Below are 22,391 nucleotides of genomic sequence, written 5' to 3' on the forward strand. Positions count from 1 at the left end.
AGGATCTTCAAGAGACTTGCACTGTTCTGGCACAGGAGCTAGAAAGCAAACAAGGCCCTAAATACCTACATTTAGGTAACTGCATCCACACTCCAAGTCTGTATGCAGAGGGACAGTCATAACCTCTAAAGCAGGCTGGAAACAATTAGACACAGCAGCCCTCATTGAATGCAGTGATCCAAGCCAAGCTACTCTGTATAAAGGGATCAGCACACAGTTACTTTTATTTTTGGAGTACTCCAACAGGACTGCAGCCCACTTTTGGAAACTACCAGAACCTACCACAGCTCTATGCAGCTCTAATACTTCCAGATAGCAGCTGGCTTTGTGGTCATAGTGGGACAGCAGAGAACCATGTACAGCAAAGCCAGGTATAGTATTGCTCTGAACTGAGAACAGAGAGCTTCCTCCATGTCTTAGGTTGTAATGCAGGTGAAGCTTAAACAGTATGACTACAGGGAGAAGATCATGGAAAAGTATCCATCTTAACTGCTAATGTGATCACCTACCAAAACTGAATTTTGTACCAGAAGGCACAGAGACTATGAACTCAAGAACTTCAGACCAGGCACCATTTAGCCAGCAGAAGTAGATCCCATAGACTTCTCTTAGCTCATAAAAGAGTAAAGGAAGAGTTCAAATAAGAATCTATTTAGAGTGACTAAGATGATAAACTGGTGATGGGCAGTTAGTAGGTGTCAGCTGAAAGCTTTTCATTGCATCGTCAGGCAAGCAGCTCAGCTCTGTAACTGTGTCCAATAGCCAGCTATTATGCTGGTGAGCCTACACATATGCAAACACGGAGACCAAGGAAGTCAGACTTCAAACAGAACGGTCTTAAGCACCAATACTCAGATCAGAGCTGGGCGATTGAACATTGTGACCTTCTAAAAGGATTTCTTCTGAAAAATGCATATGTGTAACAGTAAGTGTTGGCCCAATGGTTAGAGTACTGCCATAGCACTTCAGAAACTTGGGTTCTAGTCCCTATTCCACAAACTTTATTTCAAAATAAGAAGCCTAAGAGTGTTTATTTAGTAACACTACAAGAAGAAGCCACCTGCAACAGTGGCCAAATAACAGTGGTTTTGGCTGGATACACTATGCTTTGGATTTGTAATGAATAGTATTGACGAAATACTGTTGTTTTAGCTTTTAATGAATAGTGCTTACAGCCAGTCAAGGCCTCATGTTTTTCCTGTTGCCCTCTCAGCAAGATGGCTGAGGGTGGACAAAAGGCTGGGGAGGAACACTAAGCTGACCAAAGGGATATTCTATACCGTATTTCACGTCACACCCAGCAATAAAAGCTAGGGGCAAAGAGGAGCAATGTGGCATGAGGAGCAGGGGCATGTGTTCAGAGTTATAATGTGTCTTCCCAAGTAATTGTTAAGCATGATTAATCTTTGCTTTCTTAGAAGTGGCTGAGCATATGCCTGCCAAGGAGAAACACTGAATGAATTTCTTATTTTACTTTGCTTACACACACAGCTTTTCCTTTAGCCATTAAACTATCTTTATTTCAACCCATGAGTTCTTTGCATTTTTACGTTTCTAGTTCTTTCCCTGACCCCGCTGAGCAGGGCAAACAAGCATGTGACTGTGTGGTGCTTACCTGGTTGCCAGGGTTAATCCCCAATACCACACTAGTTTCACTCCCAGCAGATACAATATTACAGAGGTGACTGTTCTGCACTAAAGTATTCTGACAATTCTCAACAGCATACCCATACCCCCCAATGATCTGACGACAGTCATAGTTGCATAAAAATATGCATCTGTATAACATACCATCTTAAAATACCTGCAGTCACTTTAACTTCAAATCCGTGTCTCTAGCACATCCCTGACTTTATCTCTACCTTATTTCAGCGCTGACTTTCAACTTGAATGCAAGCCAACCTGCTCACCAAGCAGGCAAATTCTGGCAAGATCATACAGAAAATGCAACTTGTCTTGAGTGATCCCTCCAGGCTACATAGTTCAGTGATCCAGAGTCCATGTGACAGCAAAACTAACAGAGTAGCCCACATGCTTCAGCTCTTCATGGGTAAGAAAAAGTGTGAACTCCCTGTGTGAGAGGACAAAAATCACATTAAAATGGATTAAAACCAGAGTTCAAAGTTTTTAGAGAGCAATGCCAACTGTAGCCATTGCATAAATCCCAAAGGCATCGTTAATTATGGCAACAATTACATTCCTTAGGGTAGGAAAGCATGAGAACAAGAAAAATGTAGGAAAAAATCTTTGCATACGATTCAGCAAACAATGTCTCTTCAGGCTCCATTGGTAAGCTGAGAAGATGGTAGCAAGCATTCCTGCAAGAGCTACAATGACAATTCACAGAGACAAAATCAAAACGAATACCTAACATTCGAAATAAGCTTTATTCTGCTTCCAAGTTGAGCCAACTTTGTAGATGGCTTCAATAATTTGAATGATCTGTAGTTATTTCCTAATCCAGAGAAACAGATGTATCAGTTGTTGCTTTCACATCATTGAAAGAAAAAACACAATTTATGCATTTTGTCATGTAAGCTCCCTCCAATAATACAGAAATATTTAGCCATAATTATTTTGCAAGTACAAGCTTCTGTAATGTATATTAATACTGTGAATATATATTAATACTGTGAATGAACCTGTTACATTTTAAAAAGATGCAGTGTTATTCTGTAGGGGAAAAACTCCAATTTCAAGAATAATTCAGTATTCTGACATACTTGGACATTTCAAGTTAAAAACATTGCTAAATTAGTAACAGCTGAAGGCATATTCTCAAAAACAAAAAAACTCATAAAAACCCAAGGCACATTAATAAAGACAGGTTTGCAAAGTAGTAAACCCCAGCTAGTAAGATGTTAGAACCAGGAACTTAATCAGGTCTCTTGCTTCCTACAACAGCTAGGCTTTATGAGCCCCATATGGTAAAACAATATCTATAGGCTAGAAGTCCCCTACCTTGCAGATAGTTCTGTGATCTCCCGAGTATTCTAAGCATTAGGCATTCCTCACCTTTAACCAACAACTGTTCTTAGTGGCAAAGAACTGCTTATAAAACCTTACCATTCTAGAGACAGGGTTTCGTGTAGCATGATTCTGACCAAACATCTCACAAAGAACTGAGCAGCTTCCCCATAGAAATACACCTCTCATTACCTAAAACCACTCCCCTAACTCAGGTGACTGCAGCACACAACACCCATGATGAAAACTTGACACAATCAGAATTCAGTATCAAAAGCCGAAGCCTGAGGAGCTGCATAGGAAATACTGCCTGTTGGAGGCAAAAGGACAATAGCTTTGACTGACTGTGCCAAAGAAACAATTCTCAAGGAGTTGTTTTTGGTTTTTTATTCCCACAGCTGATATAAGAAGCAATTTGAAGTCATGTGCTGCTAGGCAGCATTGCTTCATCACACTGCCCACCAAACTCAGAGAAGCCAGATGGGTAAGGCCATGAGAGGCCCTTGTCAATTGCAGCTTCTTACTCAGTCCTCACCTACCCTTATGCTGCTAACTGATTGCTCATTGATCTCTCTTTAAAACTAAAGTTTTATACATTTTTTTCCCTTTTCCAAAACCACGCAGTCTTTTCATAGCAGCATCTTGACAACACTTTGTGAAGGATGGCTTATTGGTCCTGGAATATTTGAAGGTCGCGTCCCAAAATCCAGACGTTTCACTAACCTACAAATACAAAACACAAGTTAGTACATTTCTTGCTCAGTTTTACTGATTTTATCAGAACAACTGGTTGCTACAAGAGTACACCACTCAGCCTGAGAAGCCAGCAGATTAAAAACCACTTTGCACACTAAGTGAGCCCTTTACTTAACCAGGCTGAATTTCCACCGTAAAACAGGGTTCTATTTCCCTCTGAATAGTGAAAAGTTATCTTTTACAGGTGCTGGAATTTCAGTTCTAGCATTACAGCAGTAGAGGTATAGTCAGCATGTATGTAATAACGCAAATGTATGGCCCTTGAGGCTTTCTTGTAGGAGCTTTAATGAGGTTTCTCTAGCAATAGCAGGTACAATACAGAATATTCCTTTCATCTGCAAACTTTGGGCATTGGGTAGCAGAACCACCCACTACTCCCAGAGCAAGGGTCCAGTTGAATAGTTCCAACTAGAACCGTATTATAAACACTTAGTTTACAGATAATCTAAAGAATACGCAGTACAAGACTGGCAGGGCTTAAGCAGGCACTGAACTTGTTACGTCCTTGCTGATTTTTCTTCATGCATTTAAAACAAAAAGACAACCAGTTCAAGTGCTTGGAAAAATTTGCAAGTTGCCTCAGATAACTACTTTTGTCAGCTGCTCCCTGGAAACACATTTTAGCAAGCATAAAGCATTCTGATTGAGGTGATTCATTATTTGCTTTTCCCCTCCCCAGTTCTTCCATGAATGAGAATCTCAACTTTGACAAGGGAAGTCCCCACATGCCACAACATTCCTGAGGAATCACCACACAAGAACATGAAACATAAACAAAACTGAGACAATAAGCAGGAGCTCCCTCTGTTGTACTTTCCTACACTTAAAACTGGATTTATAATAGGTGTATTAAGTTTGCTTGGAATTTGTTTTTCAAAACTTGCTCACAGTTTTCAGATTTTAACAGCTGTTGATTACAAATTTTAAACTGATCCAAAACATTCAAATCAATCTTAAATAAATAAATTTCCTACCTTTTGGAAACAAAACTGATTCCACAAAACCAAAGATTCAGTAAGAAATACAACAGTACCTGTCAGAGTTCTCACTACGACACAACAGTGGAGAACAGCACTAACCCTGTATCACACAGAGGCTGGTGAGGACTCAGGCGCGTTTCAAGGACATCTCTGTTCATGTACATGGACACTGTGGTTCTGTTTGGAGACTGGTCATACACAAAGTTTCGGCAAGAGGCAAGTTTGGACTCCAAAGCCTGATGCAAACACAGGTAATGTGTCAGATATCTTTCAGCAGATCGACTGTGTTGGTTTTGTTTTTAAAAGTTTGCTTTAAAAATGAGTTGGGGTAAAAAAAAAAATTTTTTTTTAACTAGACAAAGCCATGAGTTCTGAATTCTTGAGGAGGTAAAGCCAGTCATCTCAAATATCCCAGGAAAACTGTATCTTTTTGTAGGGGAGGTCAAGGATTATAAAGGATTATAAAGTAACTCGTGCTGGGTTATTTTTCAGCTATATCATTTCTGCAGGTCAGACCATCAAAAGGCATATGAATGCTTGTGCCAACACAGCACTAGGGCACAAGGGAAAAGACAAATGGAAGTCATGGGATAACTTTCCCAGCATCAGTACTACCTGACATGTCAAACTACAACTCAACATGGCATTAGGCCCTGCTCAAAACACTACTGGAGCCCTAATGAAAACTTTACCGGAAGCCCTCTGGACAGCAGGCACCAGCCTGCTTTCTTCTCTGCCCTTCATGGGAGTAGATGATCTCTTAATTTACTCACGTCAGATTGTTCTTTCTGCACATACTCTTCCAGAAGTTTGGAGAGGAAGAAAGGTCAGGACTCCACATGGGCGCAAGATCTCAGAAAAGCAGGGATGGGCCCTATTTTTGTATGGGGTTACTCAGAAATATACAGAGTCCAGACAACTTCAAGGCCTTTCTCAGCTGTCAGGTTAGCTAAGCTAGTCTTTCCAGTCTCTTCTGAGCAGTGCAGATACTTGCTGCTGGCTGCAGTTTCCAACAACTCTGTTCTTCCAAGAATATTTGCTAACAACTAATCACTCACCCCTACTTTCCTCAGCAAGTCTCCCACGATGTTAAGTGCAGATATTCTGGCAGCAGGTGTGAGAGGGGTTGCACTGTAACTGTCCTCAAAACCTGCAGGGCAGGATAAAGAACAATACATTACCTGATATTAAAAAAAAAAAAAGTTCTGGCATAGTCATACATAGGAAATGAAACATCAGTATCTTCCTTTCACCTTTTCATATCTGACCTCCAGATACTTCATGTGCATTAGAAATACGAAGCACTGCCTCCCTGAGACAGCTCCAGTTACACAGGCCTAAGCTGAAGTCTCCACATATGTCATGGCTTAGATTTCTAGAGACCTGTTCTACATCTTTATTGCTGCTGTAGGACCGGAGGATGCGTTCTCAGAGAGAACCATAATCTCATTTCACTGAAAACTTCTGAATCCTCTTTTACACAAATGCTATTTCTCTTGCACAAAAGACAGTTTCAGGTTAAGAGTACCAACAGCTACAATCAAACTTGATTAACACTCAGAGCTGTAATATCAGGACACCAGCACATGACCCTGCAACTCCTTGCATTTACGCACACAAACACAATTACATCAATTTATCACTTTTTAAGTAAGCAGAATGAAAGCTAATGTTGGAGGATTAGGATATTAATATAATCAGCACTCATAAAAGATAAGTAACTGATTCTATTGGCACAAAAGCAGAGATGATCATCTAGTACAGCCATCTAGGATGACTTTCCAGTGTCCTACTGTTCCAGAGGAGGAAGAAAACCCGTCCCAAAGAAAACCTACGCTCATGGAGAAGCCAGTTCAAGAAACAGGAGCGTGGCATTAAAGATCATGATGAAGTTTTTAAAATCCTTTCCCTAAATTAGCCCTGAATACAAATAAACCCCCAGAACTGGGGTCAGTGAATGCTGAAATCACAGTAACTAGATTTAGGTGGATTTCACTGAGACACTCAACTGTAATTCTGTTCTCTCACTTCCTCCTGCAGCCAGAAGCTATAGTGAAAACAAGGGTATCACATGACATGTCTGTACCGGTTTCATCACGCACCTCTCCTAAATGTCGCAGGGGTGGCCATGTTGATGCCAGGTGCCCGGTGCACGGAGGGAGTTGAAGGCACAGATAAGGATGCTTGAACTGCAGTGTCTGTTCGTTCTGTTTCCAGTGCAGTTCGCATTGGTGTTTTGGGTTTCTCCTGTTTCTGCTGCACTGCAAGCTCTTGTCGTAGATCTATGACGCAAGCAACACAAACAAAATCTTGGGAATTAGTATTCACCAAGATAAAAAGCAGATAAGAGCTGTACTTCACACCTTCACCAGGGGAACAAAATCCTTTATCCTTGTAATGATTACTACAGGCACATACTCAAACTCTGGATGAACGCTAAGGCTTATCTAGCATTACAGCTCAAGTTGTTTTTGTTGTGTTAGTTCAAGTTGCTATTTGGCTTTAAGTTCTATACCATTTCACAATGAAATTCCCTTAGGCAGGGAATTAACATGCATCCAAACGTTACAGACCAGTACATGAAGGCACATCAAGACTGAGGCTCTGCAACTTGGAATATCCTGGCTATATCCCAGCTCCCTACTGGGATGAGATCCAGGTATTCCTACCTAGTGCACTGTCTTCCCTCCCACTTGGGTTTCCACATCAAGAAATCCCGAGCCGAGGTAGAGTGGAAACCACACCATTATCTAACCCAGGGACAGAGCACTCCTGTCTGACAGCCTGGCTGTAGCTTATAGAAACCACCCAAGGGCACAGAATCTGAGCAGAGCTGGAAGTGTTTTTTCTAGCTCCACAGCTACATGGTCTCTCTTATCTTCCTACCCAGTCACACTGACAAACCAAGAAGCTAGTTCCTGAGACTATTCAAAGGTAACTGGAAGCCAGCCACAGCCCTCCTGTTTTCCAGTCCCATTAGTGTTTCATTAACTCCACTTTTCACAGGCCAGGGAATAACAGACACTACTGGTTACTAAAAGCTGACCTTCACAGGTTACAGGAAGTTGAACAGCACACCTCATCACAGACCCATCACCACAGATTAGGAGAAGGTTGAGAAAGTTAAAACAGACTTGTGCTCCTACAAGCTACTCAGGAACAAGATCAACAGTTCAACAAGGGGGGTAGACAGTCTTGAAGCTTCATCACTTCATATTGCAGATTTAGAAGATACCATTTTCTTTATTTTCTTTAGTAGAAGCCAAACTCTAAGGCACATGAAGAGACTGAACAGGTAGAAGTCAGGAGGGGAGAAACGCAGAGGTACAAGTGAACTGCTGTCTAACCTCTAGCTTCATCTTTCAGGCGTTGCACAGACTCCAGAAGGTTTTCTTTCTCATCCAGCTCGCTCTCCAGAAAAGCGTTTCTTTCGATAGCCTGGTTTAAACGCTGTTCAAAGTCTTCCAGAGACATTATAGTTGCTCTGAAAGAGAGTACACATGTCAGACCCTTCAAGCACATATAGTAACTCCCTCTCCCAGGAGGAAAGAAAGAATCTTTTGGGTTAGGATTATTTTTGTTTGTTTTAATTTTAGCTTGTAAGATATGAAATAGCATAGCTATGGGATTGGACAGTGAAAAAAATAATCCTATTTCCCATCTGCAACAAACATCTTCATCACAACTATCACCGAATGGTTAGTTCAGAATGGCAATGCTAACAAGCTCAACATAAATTACTCAGGGCCACCATAATCACAGGACAGAACTGAGGTGGAAGAAAACACAGAAGACTGCTCACCTTTTTGCTCTTTCCAAGTCGTCATTCGCTTGCTCAAGTTCTCGAATGTATTTCTGAAGTTGATCTTTAATAGCTTTTGTTTGTGCCAGGTCATCTTCCAGTGCAGAGATTTGCCTGTACCCTTCTGAATGCTGTATTTCAATCTTTTCCTGTACAAGGACAAATCAAACAGTGCATCAGAGACTTAGCATTGTCTTAAAGCCTTTAAAGACAGACATAAATCCTGTGAAATTTTCTGAGAAACATCAGCTTACATACAGTAAAATGCCAACAAAGCCAATTGCTTACATACTTCTGGGCTGCCAGCAGACAAGAGCTCTTCCTGTAACTCCTTATCAAGTTACTGTGCTGGAGAGCAAGCAGCTCCACCGCCCAGAGCTGTTCCCTGCTCTACCAGACAGTTCTCACACGTGCTCCTGACCTGCCCCCATTCACAAAGATGAAAGAAAGAAACATATACTCCTACACACAGACAGCTTTTACCCTTTTTCTGAGAAAAAGGGCTTCAACAGCAGCTGGTTTGTTCACATGTGCAGTGCCCCGCTCAAAGACAAGACAAAGCAGTGTTCCTGGGTTCTGCCCAATGCAGGTGGGTGGCTCAACAGGCAACGGCACAGAGCTCCTGAGCTCCCCTACCACAAGGCAGCAGCTGGAAAAGCAAGTCTTAGCCTCACTGTTTTAAGGTGCAGGTGACAACCACAAAGCAGAGGCCCAAGAGACAGCATCCACTTTAACAACAGCACCCAGTAATGCCACAGAGAGACAGTGCACTTGCTTGCCAGGCAAATGCACTGGCTAGAGTGAGACTGTCTGCAGAAAGACTATAAGCCTGCCACCCCCTCTACGATCTGCTTTGGTAGAATGGGAAGAATATGTATGACATCCTGGAGCCAAGTGGATCTGTGTGCAACTCTGAACAAGACAGCAATTTCTGAGCCCCCAAGAGCTTTAGCAATGCACAAAGGAAGATGCAAAAGGAGCTGAAAGAAGCCACTTATTTTTAAGCCTAAGCTAGAGTCAAGCAGTACTTATGACCCTAAATGGCAATGAAAAAAGTGTTAGTACATTTATATACTAACATAAATGGAACCAGCAGGATTCTCCACCACCTCTGTGGTTTTATTAGCCCAAAACACGTTCAGAGCTCTTGTTTATAAACATTACAGGTACAGTTATGCAACACACTTCAGACATGACCCTAAAACAAACTCTGTCCTTTACAGCAGGTACACAAGGATACATTTAAAAAGAGGCACCAGTGGGGAGGAAGGCTCAGCTTTGCCAGCATACATCTCTCTCCTGCTATCGCCTCCATATGCAGTAAACATCATGTGACAGCAAAAGCTTCACAGCCACCATCTACTGCAACACTTCACACTCCACCACCTTGCTATCAGATCACTTTGACATGCCAGAGAGTTTTTTTCTGTGAAGCTACAATATTACTGTATAAGTAGCATTCCTGAAGTGCTTCTGTCTAAAATTTAACACACTTGAAGTCACTGAAAACAAATTCACATGAGGCAATTTGAAAACCATGGCAAGTAGCCTAACGCAGCTGACAACGTAAATAGAGCTGTTTTAGCGCATGTAATGCACAGACAAGGAGGAAGGGAAGAGATACCCATGCTGAATTAATAAATTCCTGTTTGATTACAGTGTAATGACACATTGCCATAATTCCTGATCTCTGAAGCATACATGCATGCTGACTTTAAGAGCCTTCAAGCTCTAAGAGGCAGAGTACTTTCAGTTAGCTTTTCAAGCCTCTCCAAACAAGTCCTCCAAAGCATTATTTCAATTTATGTTTAGGTAACATGAACGCTGGCTTCTGAGGGGATAGCAAGCATGCTCATTACACTGGCAAACTCAAAGCGACAGGCTGTGTGGGCCTCACAAAGTTCACTCCTGTTAGGCAGGATGCAGATAGCAAGCCTTGATGGGCTTGGTTAACACTACTATTCAATAGCTTCCCAAGTTTAATGCTTTGCTCTTCAATTGATGCAGATAAAAGACCAGGATTGCAAGGTTTGAGGCTTTGTTTCCAGCCAATTGTAATAAAATATCAGCTGATCTGACCATCAATGGAGCCTCTGTTCCTTCAGTGCAAGCTGTTACTGCAGTCTTCAAGGCTGCATGAATAGCCAATTGTTAAAAGGGTTTGTTTGAAACAGAATGTTTATCTACTATCTAACAGAGTAAGTTATCTACTATGAAGATTAGTTTTCCAAGATACATATACTCTCCACTTTGAAGTTCTATGTCAGTTTCTGCTATTTTCATTCTCAACTGCTTCAGCTCGTTTTTTGTTCCCTTCTCTCAGTTCTTGCAGCAAAAGAAAAGTCCATGATCTTCTTAGTCAAATGCACTGCCTTTTTTTTTTTTTTGAACTGCTATGGCTTCTCCCCAGACTCATCAGCTCCCATGAGTTTATGTAGCTACACGGAACAGAGTAGACCAACACTCCATACTACAAGCAGCATCTAATACTGCTAAGGTACTAATAAACAACAAAGATCACTGTAAAAGAGCAAATGCAATGAACCACAGCATGGAATTTCTGCTGCCCAAAAGAGTGATTTTTTCCTCCCTAAGTTGAGGCTGGGAGACCAGACATTTATCTGGAGCTAAAGAATATTTACTTAAGACAGTAATTTACACAACAGCTGAGACACAAAGCTCTATACACCCAGATTACTTACTTACACAAATATCTTCACTCCCATTAGCTCATTATTGCATACAATTGAGAAGTATAATTAAATAAATCTTTGCTTCCACAGATACTGACCTAGACCTAAAAAGAGTGGAATGTTTCCTAGGTGACTATACCATCTTTAAAGTAAAATGCTAACAAGATTAAGCTTTAGAAATGCACACCAATTTCAACAACAATTTTTCTTCAAGTTTAGTTTAGTAGTATTTCCTAAACCTGTCAGTGAGGACAGGGAACTAGCAGCATCTTTGAAGAGATGTGTCTGCCTCCTTTCAGTCTCCTACTTCAGGTAACTGTATCTCTTACCTTTCTCTGTCAGGAGGTTCCATCTCAGTAAGTTTGTATCCCTTATGTTTGATATTTATGGAAATTAATGTTTGCCAGCTATTTCACCCACACACCCCCCAGACTAACCAAGTGTAAGGAGGATAAGCTGTGTTCCTGTCCTCCCCTGATTATAGGAAGAATCAGCAACAAAAATCAAGAGTGCAACTTTCATTCCTCTCAGTTCTGCGTTACTTATTAGCTGCTACTTCCAAGTTTATCTGGAACACTGGATAATAACTACACACAACTACATCAAAAGGCTTTAAAACAACTAAGTTTTATGTAACAGAACACCAAAGATGAAATGTTTGTGTTTTCATTCTTCTGCAGTATCATGTTTGCACAACGCAGACAGCATTACTCTTCACTCCATTGTAAACACTTCTCCTGTCTCAAATCTATCCCTGAAACATAAACACAACCTGCAAACAGGGACTCAGGAACATCATGGAGGTATCCAGTAAGGTATCCAGTACTCTCAAAGCAGACAACAGATTGATGTTTCTTCATTTTCCAAGATTTTTTTTTTTTTTTTTTTTTTTTTTTACTATTTCCCATTCAATCACTTTATAACGCCAAACACCTCTGCCCACAAGGCAAGTGGAATCAGCATACACCTGTCTTGTTCATCTTCATGCCTCAGACGCATGTCTACTGGAAGCATCAACCACTCTTACCTTAACTGACTCCAGCTCCATTCGCAGGCGATTGTTTTCTGACAGAAGGTCTCTGTTTCTGGACTCTGTTTGCTGCAGCTGAGTCTCCAGTTCAGCTTCATACTCTCGACTCCCTTCCTGGAATTCACGCAGCTCCTCCTGTGTGTTCTCAGCACTAAAAGGCAATTCCAGCAGCAGAACTCATAATGAAACAGAACAAACTCTTGTACACTTGAGGATGAAAAGATACTGCCATCTAACACAGAAAGCTCTATGTCCCTCTCCAACACACACTCAACAGGAAAACCCAGCCATTTGCAAACACGCCTCCCCAAACTTGGAAAACCACCCCATAGCAAACCAGTAAATGGACAAACAGGAAAAGAAATCCTATCTGTCTTTACACTAGCAGCAAACAGGACACATGTAGTCTCTTTAAGATGTCCAATGTCCACTCCATCTTCATATTTAACCTATTATTCAGTCCCAATTTCCAAATAAGAAATTGAACAGTGCCATTTTTGATCATCAATAAAAGGGGAGAAAACATAAGAGACAGAAAAGAAAGCCTGTTCTTACATTCAAGAAAATTCTATTGAAATAATTCTACAAAAAGCCAAATCAGCAGTACTGAAAGGTCTAGACGTCTGGTCTGAGAAAGGATCCACCAATACCAGCATCAAAAAGGCTGAATTATTCCACCCTTTACTGTGTTTACAGCAACACAGTGAGCTAAAGGAATGAGCAAAGCATGCCCGTTCTCAGACATGGATCTTCTCCCATCCACATGCTGCCAAACTAGTTTTGATCCACATATAAAAGTTAAACAGCAGAATCTTTCTGCAGTGGCCTGGATCATCCCAACAAGGTCTTGCAGTGACTTAAATTCACCTGTGCTTCCCACAGGCTGCAGTCAGAAACCGTGCAGCACACACATTCCCATTCAAACCAGAGCAGGGGACACAAGCAGTGGTCCCTCAGCAGCACAAATTCACTGCTCAAATAAGCACAAAACACTCTGGGCTGGTGTAGCTCATGCAGAAGCACGTGTCACTGCTTTGCTCCTGCTGCCACTTGAGACAACTGAGCTACCTTGAGTTCACCTCCCTGTGTGGAGCTATTTCTATCTTTGCATGCAGTGCTTTTGCATCATATCAAACAACTGAGGAACAAAGCCATTGCCTTACCACTCCTTGTATTTCATAGCCAGCTCTTTCCAGTATCTGGTTTCCTCTTCTGCTGAGCTGAAGTGATGGCCTTCTGAGTCTTCCATGGTGAATGAGCCCTCAAAGTTAAGACTCCTGTTTCATTTTGTGCCCTGGAAAATTAAAGGATCAAGCATAAGAGCTAATGCAGTGAGCTAACTTGGTACGCTGCTCCTCACAGGAACTCAGCGCGTGCCTGAAGATGAGCCTTGACAGTGGTCTGTTGGATGTAACAAAAAAAAAAAAAAAAGCGAAAATCTCTACTGAATAATGAAGTTCTTCTCCCCAGTTCTCCCAAGGTTGCTGCATGCCACAATCCCAGCAGCAAGCATCTTCCCCCACCCTCTGACTACACAGAACAGAACCTCAAACTTGAGCTACAGCTGTGCAGATGCATACACAACACAGAAGAAAGACATCTTAGACACCTTCAACTCCAAAGACAGTGCAATTAAGTTGGAGTTAACAGCCCTAAAGACACCCCGAAATTAAAGAGACTTCAAAGAGACACAGAGAAAGTACTCAAGGTTGAGGTTTCCTGTGTTAACACTTCCAGGAGTGCCTAAGCTTCTTATGGACATAACCACTGGATACAAAAAAACTTCTCCCTAAATTGAGATAGACAAAACTACCCCATTTTAAACCTGAAATATCAGAACCCAGATACAGCTGAGGGTCACAATGTATCTGCATGCCTCAGAGAGCCATGGGAGAAGGGAACTCCAGAAAATCCCAGGGAAGAGGCAGTAAGAGCTCCACAAAGGCTCTAATGGGAAAGCACATGGTTGGACTAAGCGTGCAGACAAATTGCAGCAAACCCAGCCAGCAATCCAGACTGTCCAGCAGTCCCTATGCCACAGTACCAAACAGGAATGGCACATGAGAAAGCCACATGGAAATCAAGAACCTTAAGTTGGTGACTCCAGCTTGAAGACTTAAGCAGATGCTACAATTAAATAAATGCCCTCTGAGCTGCATGATGCACACTAATAGGCAGGTTGCTAGCAAATATCACTTTATAGGAGTTAGTATTGACACTGGAGAAACGTCAGTCCCAAAGCCCCAGATAACCGGCCACACGCTGCCCTGGGCAAGGCAAGGATTCCACACAGCCATTATCAAGTTAATAAAACCCCTCAATAGAGCAAGGGCAGTAAATAAAGGTGGAGTCAAACAGCCCACGGCAACAGTGTTGTCAAAACTTCTTAAATTCTTGGGGCTGAGGAAACACAGCCCTTCTATCAAGCCTCAGCTCTACATGTATTAAGAACACTTTTTTGAGGTAATTCTGATAGCATCAAGGGGGAATGGGGGAAAATAGCCAAATACTTCAGAGATCATTTAGATATCAATCCTGTTGTCTGCTCTTATTTATGACACTCAGGAAATGCTGGAGCAGACCTTCTGAGCAGCATGTCATAGCTGAAGAAAATGTACATCCACTCCACATCTACAGAACTGAAAAAAGTTATTATCATAAATCATCACACTCTGCTGTGCAAAACCACCTGGTTTAACCAGGATTAACAACCAAACTTCAGTTCTTACCTCTACTATGGGGGACAGTGGCAAATACTCAAAGTTTAGGGATCTAAAATCCAATTCCTACAAATCCAAGCAGTGCTGGAAAGCACAAGTCATTTTCACAGATCAGATGATTTTCAGAAGGTTATTGAGCAAAAACCAAGCAGCTGTCACAGCTAAGTGGCCTGTGCACAAACACAGTAACACACAGTATCAGCACCACACTCATGGAATTTACATTGTTATTTAGAATGGGAGTTAGAAGGTGCAGGAAAGTTACTAACTCGAGTTTTACAACTCAGTTTCTTGACACAAAATATTGATTAGACAAAGCTAAAATCTCTTCTAAGAAAGAAAACTTTCCAACACAAATTCTCAAGGCTGCTGCTATCTGTGCTGTAGATGTTTTTAGAAGTACGCCATGGAGGTGGGGATGATTAAGGAGTGATTTTCTAAATAGTAGCCTTGCCTTTTAAAAAGAAAAGCGAGACCAAGCACAATTAACATTCTTTACCTAGGATAGTTCACTACACATTTATATCATTTTTAAGTGAACTGAAAGTGCCTTTGAAGTTAATGAGCACGTCTTATGTTCAAGGCACTGCAGACGCTCACCAACCCTTGCAGAACACTTGCAAAGAAGAAAATTGTGTTTTTCACAGACAAGGGACAGGACAGAAACTCAGACAAAGAAGCAATACAGATGCAAGAAGAAACCCAGAAGAACCAGCAACCATTACTGCGGCCGAACCACCATCTAGAAGAGAACACCAGAGATCCTTCTGAGTGGTTAATTCTCACCACTCATACAACAGGAAACTTCTGTATTTCTTTAAAAACAGAAATACCACCTAGGATATGCCTGACTTTGTTACACAAATCAAGACATACTTCAGAAGTCTCCAAAGAGGATTTCTTCTGACCAGTGCATGCATACTAATGAATACCATACCTGCGTTCAGACTGTCAACAGAAAGAAATCCAACATGAAGAACTGCAAGATTTGTACCTGAAAGCTCTCAAATAATCCCTTGGAACCAAAAGCTTTGTAACCAACAGACAGCTTCTGTTGGCCTGAAAGGCTTGGATATGCTTATACCTGGCCCTCACTTACCTTTTTACATTTCACCTTAGAAGAACTAAAAGAATGTGCTACTTCACATTTTGTAAGATTGCATGGGTCACAGACAAAAGGACTTCCACTGAGTCATAAATTTTATAAAAGGTCCACAGAACCTTGATAACTTTCAGAGAAACAAAGATGCTGCCCACAACAGCTGCTAACCCTGTCTGTACAATCAAGGGATTAGGGACCCTCAGGATGTCAGCCATTAAGAACACACTGCTTCACAGTTACTATCACTAAAGAGCACTTAGTGGTTAAAGTTGACTGCTGAACTGTGAATGCCTGGAAGACTGGGGGACCTGTATTTATTCCAGAGACAACCTAGCATAGCAGAGATCCTTTCACTACCATCCCATGCCACAGGCATATGTTTTTTTGTCTTCAACATCCAAGGAAGACATATTAGGCTCCCTGTACACCTGCACTGTATTTTACCTCACGGGGATTTTCAAACCTATCAAAGATACAAAATACAAATTGAAACTAGAAAGTCAAAGTTTCAGACAGAGTTAAAGACCATTAAAAAAAATTAAATCATAAAACCAAAACACAAATTTTTCCGAAGTGACAGTAGAAAGAGTAAGGTTTGATTTCCCTCCACACACAACTACTTTCTCTACTTGATTTTTAACAACTTGGAGCCAGCATGCAAAATACCTTGAAAATAATTAATAAAACCAGTTAGAAACTTTTCATTATTTAGGCTCACTGTAATATGGGAAGGGTGCGTGTCTGTGCAGAAGAGATTTTAGCAATATTTTGTTAAACACAGGCAAACGTGGAAAAAACAAGTGGAAGTCACAGGCTACAGAATGCACACACTGGCTGTCTCTTACTCATTTTCACACACAAAGCCAGAAAAAAACATCTGGCCAGACTTCCTGCTTACAAGCACCACAAGAGCTGGTCACAGACATTACAAAATCTCTACAGCATGCAGGAAGTGAAGCATTCATGGGTGGGGAAGGGACTTCTGCAAGGAGATAAACACCTCTGCATAATTGTTGCAGGAAATTATTTCATACAAGTGACAGCAAAATTGCAAGTTTCCTCAGTGAAAATAAAAGGGAAAAAAAAAAGAAAGGAAAGTCATACAAGTAACACTACTGAAGGAACTTCAGCTTGGGAATCAGAGTCCCAGTTCATCAAGTTCACAAAGACCCCAACTTAGAAGCTGGTTTAGTCCTAGAATAAAGGATGCAGAACAACCTCTGCATACCAAATGCATTTGCTACAAAGGAGCACTTGAATAGCACTGACCCATCTTTAAAGCTGTGGCTGGAGCCTGAGCACGTCCTACCTGAACAAAAAATAGAAAAGAGAAGATAGGAAAGAGACTAGGTAAAGGTGAAAGACTACCATGGCAGGGACGAAGCTCTTCTTTGCCACTTCTGCCAACTGTAAGAACAAACAAAAAAGCTCGTTGCTCCCAAGAAGCAGCTTTCCCATCGCACGAAAAACCAAATCTTAAAACACCCCCGGCAAGGCTCTCCCCACAGCGCGCCGCCCTCCCTCTGCTGAAGCAGCACAAAAGCAAACCGAGGGCAGAGGCCCCCAGAGCCCAGCTCACCGCAGGCACTGGCTCGGCGGGGGGCCCTCCCCCTCAGCCCTGCTGCGGGATTTCTGAGAGCAGTTGTAGGGCTCCCCGTTCCCCCGGACACCCCGAGCGGTACGAACCCAGCCGTGGAGCCCTGGGCGTGAGAGGCGGCCGAGAGCAGGCAGCGCCCCGCCTCAGGAGCCCCTCACCGCCGCCTCACAGAGCTCCCCCAGGGACGCCACTCGCTCCTCAGCGCGGCCCCCCCTCGCTCCCGGGCTCCCATTGGCTGAAGATCACGTGCCCCGCAGGGCTCCGCCAATCGGCGGCGCCAGAGCGCGGCCCGCGGAGCGTTCGGGAACTTTTCGTTACTTTCAAACAGGGACGGGGCGGGGCCGTGGCCCTTCAGGGGCGGCCCCTCAGCCCCAGCCCCTCAGCCAGGGGTGACGGGGTGGTAGCAGCGCGTAGCTGTTTTCCCTTGAAATGCTCTAAAAAAGGGAAAGTTGTACTTTTAAAAATTATTTATTGTTATTGTTATTGTTGTTGTTGTTGTTATTATTATTATTATTATTATTATTATTATTATTATTATTATTATTATTATTATTATTTCAAAGACTCCCCTGAACGAGCCAGCAGCGAGGTGGTTATATAAACATCTAACACAAGCTCAAGGTTTTTACATCGAACCCCTTTGTACGGCTGACTAACAAAGCCAACTGTCGTTGCAGCCAGCACGACTTTTATGACTGATGAGCAGTCACCACGATGAGGACAAAGTGTGCTACCGAACAGTAGCTGCCTGCACTCACCTGTCACCTTGCTGTGGCGTCACCATCCCAGAAAGCACCCTCACAAACCTCGCACCCACAGTGGGAACTGGGCACCCACAAACAATGAGGCCGCGTTAAACCTCAGGCCACCCACAAACAATAGGGCCGAGTTAAACCTTGGTGCAGCTGATAAATGGTTTGTCATGCCCTTGCTGCCCAGGGTCACTGTGAAGGGGCCTGAGGTATGCCCCAGGTGCGTTCCTACCCAACAGCATGCACAAACACTTGGTCATGAGGCGTGCCTGGTATTTGCTTCCTGAGTCAAAACAAAAGCACAAATTATCGCGTGCACCTAGATACACCAGCCCACATACATCTGCCCACATGTCACTGAGTATCGCTTGACACACATGCAGCACGTTTTACAAACTGCTGGATGACAGGCACCCACGCACTGTGGCCCTGAGCCCATCCCGCTTACCTCAGAGATGCACCACCCAGCCTGGAGCAGAGCCCAACCCCACAAAGACTTAATTGGGTGGGCTGCAAGCAGGTAAGCCTTTCCCAGCAACTCTGCAGAAAAAGGCTGGGACTGTAACAGAGTATTTGTGCTTTTCTATCAGAATATTCTTATAAGAGAAATCCAGCCATAGCTATGATGACTTCAGTTGAATAGGGTGAGCGAAATAATCATGCTCTCATGTCAGATATTCAGCAAAATAACTGCATTTTGAGATCATTTGTTCAGAAGTAAATACTGACAAACTATTATAGACTTATTAATAGAAAAATAAATTATGTGCTTAAAATTGGTTAATAGCAATTTGCAGTTCTTTTGTTGCTCAATAAAGTTTTAAGTGGGCAAGTTACAGAAAATAAACCACGTCATCACAGTACATCCCTAGTAATTTGAAAATTCAGTGTACCTGAACATTTGTAATAGTTCTCATCTCATACACTTGTAAAGTACAGCAAAATCTCTGATATGTTAGAGGAAGCTGTTTAGCCTCTCATCCAATTCCAAAACAGTGTAACAGCAGCCTGACAGGTGCCAAAGGCTCAGAGGCACTGCTGTACGGGTGCAATAAATATTAATAAAAATGTTTCTCTAATTACTATCCACTGTCTTGTTTGCAAGAAGCATGAGAACATTTGCCTGTTTCAAAATTAGCAGAGAAGAAAAAAAAAATGATTTTATGCATTTATTTTTATTCTGCTGATGAATAATTAATAACAGGCAGTTTTTGCAGTGCTAGATTTGTTGCTGGTTATTTTGATGAGAATGCTACACTGAGACTTCCATGAGAGCAAACTGAGCAAAAATGTACACGTTGTAAGTTCTGGCAACATTGCATAATGTTATCTTTTGGCAATAGGCTTCTTATGGAAAAACTAGTATTTCAGAGCAGTTTGGTGTGAGCGATCTGGAGCAAGGAAGTCAGAGTAACATGATGTTTTCTTATTTTGGCAAATACATTTGAAAAAATATCCTTTTTAAAAGTGATTTGACATAAAAATAATGAAATACTGTCCATATTTGTTTCACCTTTATTTCAACCTTTCAATATTGCTTTATGTTCTGTTAATTAAAACAATACAAAATTAATTATGCAAGTCATTCTCAGGATATATCCTGCTCATCTTACAGCTAAAGACAAAGACACCTATCTGACCCTATAGCCTAGCAACTGAAGCTTATCAGTGATCTTTAATATTTCCAAAATTTAACCCTCTTATACACAATTTTAACTGATAAAATTCAGTGATGTTAAATCCAACATCTACAACATAAAAATAACGTTAGACATCCATAGCTACCAAAGTAGAACACAAGCATTAAAAAGGCAACCTAAATAGTTAAACCACAACAGACTGACAAAGGATATCGTGGTGATGTTGGCAGCTGTTCTGCAGCTGCTGCTTAAAAAAATGGTTAATTATGATAAATATGAATCCTGGTTGTTAAAAGGAAAAGAGGGGCTAAGGAAATCAAATGGATAATGAACATAGGAGACCACAGATCTAATTACAGCACCTTCAGCTAATAGTGTAGCTTATCACTATGTACAGTTCACAATATATACAAAAAGAAGTAGCTTATTGGCTGGAACATTCATTAGTAAAAGTCAGAGGAAAGAGCTTGGCTTTGCAGTAAAAATTAAGTCATTGACCACAGAACGATGTGCTCTATGGATGGCGCAGGAACTAACCCCCAGCTGTCATTACAAATTAATTATGTTTTTGAGGATTACTGATACTCATAACAAGATATGACAAACATAGGTACTAGAACGCCATATACAAATTCAAATAGTTCTGTCACAGCAGAGTAAGCATTTAACACCAGTGAAACTTATTTCCCTGCATTTAAAGATGTTACATAATTTTCTGCAGTCTGTAGAATTGGATTTGCGTATCACTGCTTTAAAACCCTTTAGATACCTTGAAGCTATCAAATGCTCATTAATAGCACTGCCTTGCTCAGCAAAGCAAAATATAACGCCACTCAAGACCTTGATACCAGCATTCACTCAGCATTACATCCTGAATGAATGATGGTAGCAGGGACAAGATGGGATTTGGATACAAGCGTTGTCCCTAAGACTCTTAACCCTGGTGGTGACTGCAGCCCATTAGGCAAAGGTGAAGATAAAATGATGACCTAGCCAAATACGATGATGTCACTTATGATTAAAAGATACTGGGCCATCAGAGAGAGGCCCCTCACCCTGCTCTTTACCTACCCCACCTTGAGAAGCTCAGCTACCTGCATGCCAAGAAGCAAGGCCCAGCCTGGATGGTACGGATCTGCAGCATGACTTTGTCCTGGCCTTCTGAGGGAATGCTAAGTTGTGAGGGAACTGCTACACTGTGAGATAGGGCTGTGTCTGTGGAGAGAAAATAAAAGTAAAATTACAAATAAAGTAGGATTGTTGAGACAAAGACTGCTGGTAGCTCAAGGAGTGGCCAGCAGACTTCAGGTGTTTTAGCAGGGGGAGGGGAACACACAAATGCCTATCTAGTGGCTTGTTAGCAGCTTGCTGTAGTTTTTGTTAGCTGGTACTTGCTTTACATTTTAAAAACATATATATTCTGCTTGGGAAGTTTCTTTAGATGCAGCTAAAGATGCCCAAAGTGACCCCAAGAAGGACAGTACAGAAGGTTCAGATACTTGGGTTACAATAAACAAATTGACACCTAACTGCTGTCCGCAGGGTTTGGACTATACTTTCTAATCGACTAAAACTATCTGTCCTTTGCAGCCTACCGATATTTTTTTGCATCTGCATGAAAAAGATGTAAGTGAATGCCAAAATTTGGCACAAAGTGTTAAAAAATGGTTATCTCTAAGCATGCAGCTTGACTCTTGTACTTCCTCACGTGCTGCCAGCAGGGCGAGGCTCTCCCAGGGCTGCGGGCACCTCGGTACAAGAACATCGAGGCCCTGGAACAAGTCCAGAGCAGGGCTACGAAGCTGGTGAAGGGCCTGGAGCACAAGTCCTGTGAGGAGCGGCTGAGGGAGCTGGGGGGGGTTGGTCTGGAGAAGAGGCGGCTCAGGGCAGACCTCATTGCTCTCTGCAACTGCTTGGAAGGAAGGTGTGGGGATCTGGGGGTCGGCCTCTTCTCACGGGTAACCAGTGATAGGACCAGAGGGAATGGCCTCAAGTTGCGCCAGGGGAGGTTCAGGCTGGAAATGAGGAGACATTGCTGCTCAGAAGAGCAGTCAGGCGTTGGGACGGGCTGCCCGGGGATGTGGTGGAGTCACTGTCCCTGGGGGTGTTCAAGGAAAGGTTGGACGTGGTGCTTGGGGCCATGGTTTAGTGGGTGACGTCGGTGGTAGGGTGATGGTTGCACCAGACGATCTCGCAGCTCTTTTCCGACTCTAACGACTCTCGGATTCTGTCAGGGGCAGCCCCTGGGGCCCGCCCCGCCCCGTTTAAAGCCCGCCCCGGCCTAGCGCGGCCCGGCGGGAGGGGAGGGGGGAGCGGTGCGTCACGACACGACAGTGGCGCTGTGCGGCAGGG

The 22,391-nt window shown here is 42.4% G+C and overlaps 1 protein-coding gene across 4 annotated transcripts; it reads right to left on the reverse strand.

Annotated features, from left to right (window-relative positions):
* Window positions 1-2,368: 2,368 nt before the first annotated feature.
* On the reverse strand, window positions 2,369-21,344 carry NDE1 (nudE neurodevelopment protein 1). Of its 4 annotated transcripts, XM_084536761.1 has the most exons (10): window positions 17,737-17,835; window positions 17,419-17,457; window positions 13,392-13,522; window positions 12,226-12,379; window positions 8,506-8,654; window positions 8,051-8,187; window positions 6,806-6,985; window positions 5,762-5,853; window positions 4,803-4,939; window positions 2,369-3,690 (listed from the first exon to the last, which is right to left on the reverse strand). In XM_084536761.1, the coding sequence occupies exons 3-10, from the start codon at window positions 13,475-13,477 to the stop codon at window positions 3,597-3,599; spliced, it is 1,029 nt and encodes a 342-aa protein (XP_084392887.1). In that variant the 5' UTR covers window positions 13,478-13,522; window positions 17,419-17,457; window positions 17,737-17,835; the 3' UTR covers window positions 2,369-3,596. The 4 variants fall into 4 exon arrangements, with proteins under 4 accessions (XP_084392887.1, XP_084392888.1, XP_084392885.1 ...); XM_084536762.1 differs by lacking the exons at window positions 17,419-17,457; window positions 17,737-17,835 and adding an exon at window positions 21,134-21,344 and having other exon boundaries at window positions 13,392-13,551; XM_084536759.1 differs by lacking the exon at window positions 17,419-17,457 and having other exon boundaries at window positions 17,737-17,887.
* Window positions 21,345-22,391: the final 1,047 nt, after the last annotated feature.

The sequence above is a fragment of the Aythya ferina genome (assembly GCF_964211825.1).
Source record: "Aythya ferina genome assembly, chromosome: 15".
Taxonomy (NCBI): domain Eukaryota; kingdom Metazoa; phylum Chordata; class Aves; order Anseriformes; family Anatidae; genus Aythya; species Aythya ferina.

Coding starts and splice junctions, on each gene's coding strand:
- NDE1 (XM_084536762.1), bottom strand. CDS start 13,477: ATGGAAGACTCAGAAGGCCATCACTTCAGCTCAGCAGAAGAGGAAACC. Junction 8,188..8,505: donor GACTTGGAAAGAGCAAAAAG/GTGAGCAGTCTT, acceptor ACTCTCTTTCAG/AGCAACTATAATGTCTCTGG. Junction 4,940..5,761: donor ACTTGCTGAGGAAAGTAGGG/GTGAGTGATTAG, acceptor TGTTTGCATCAG/GCTTTGGAGTCCAAACTTGC.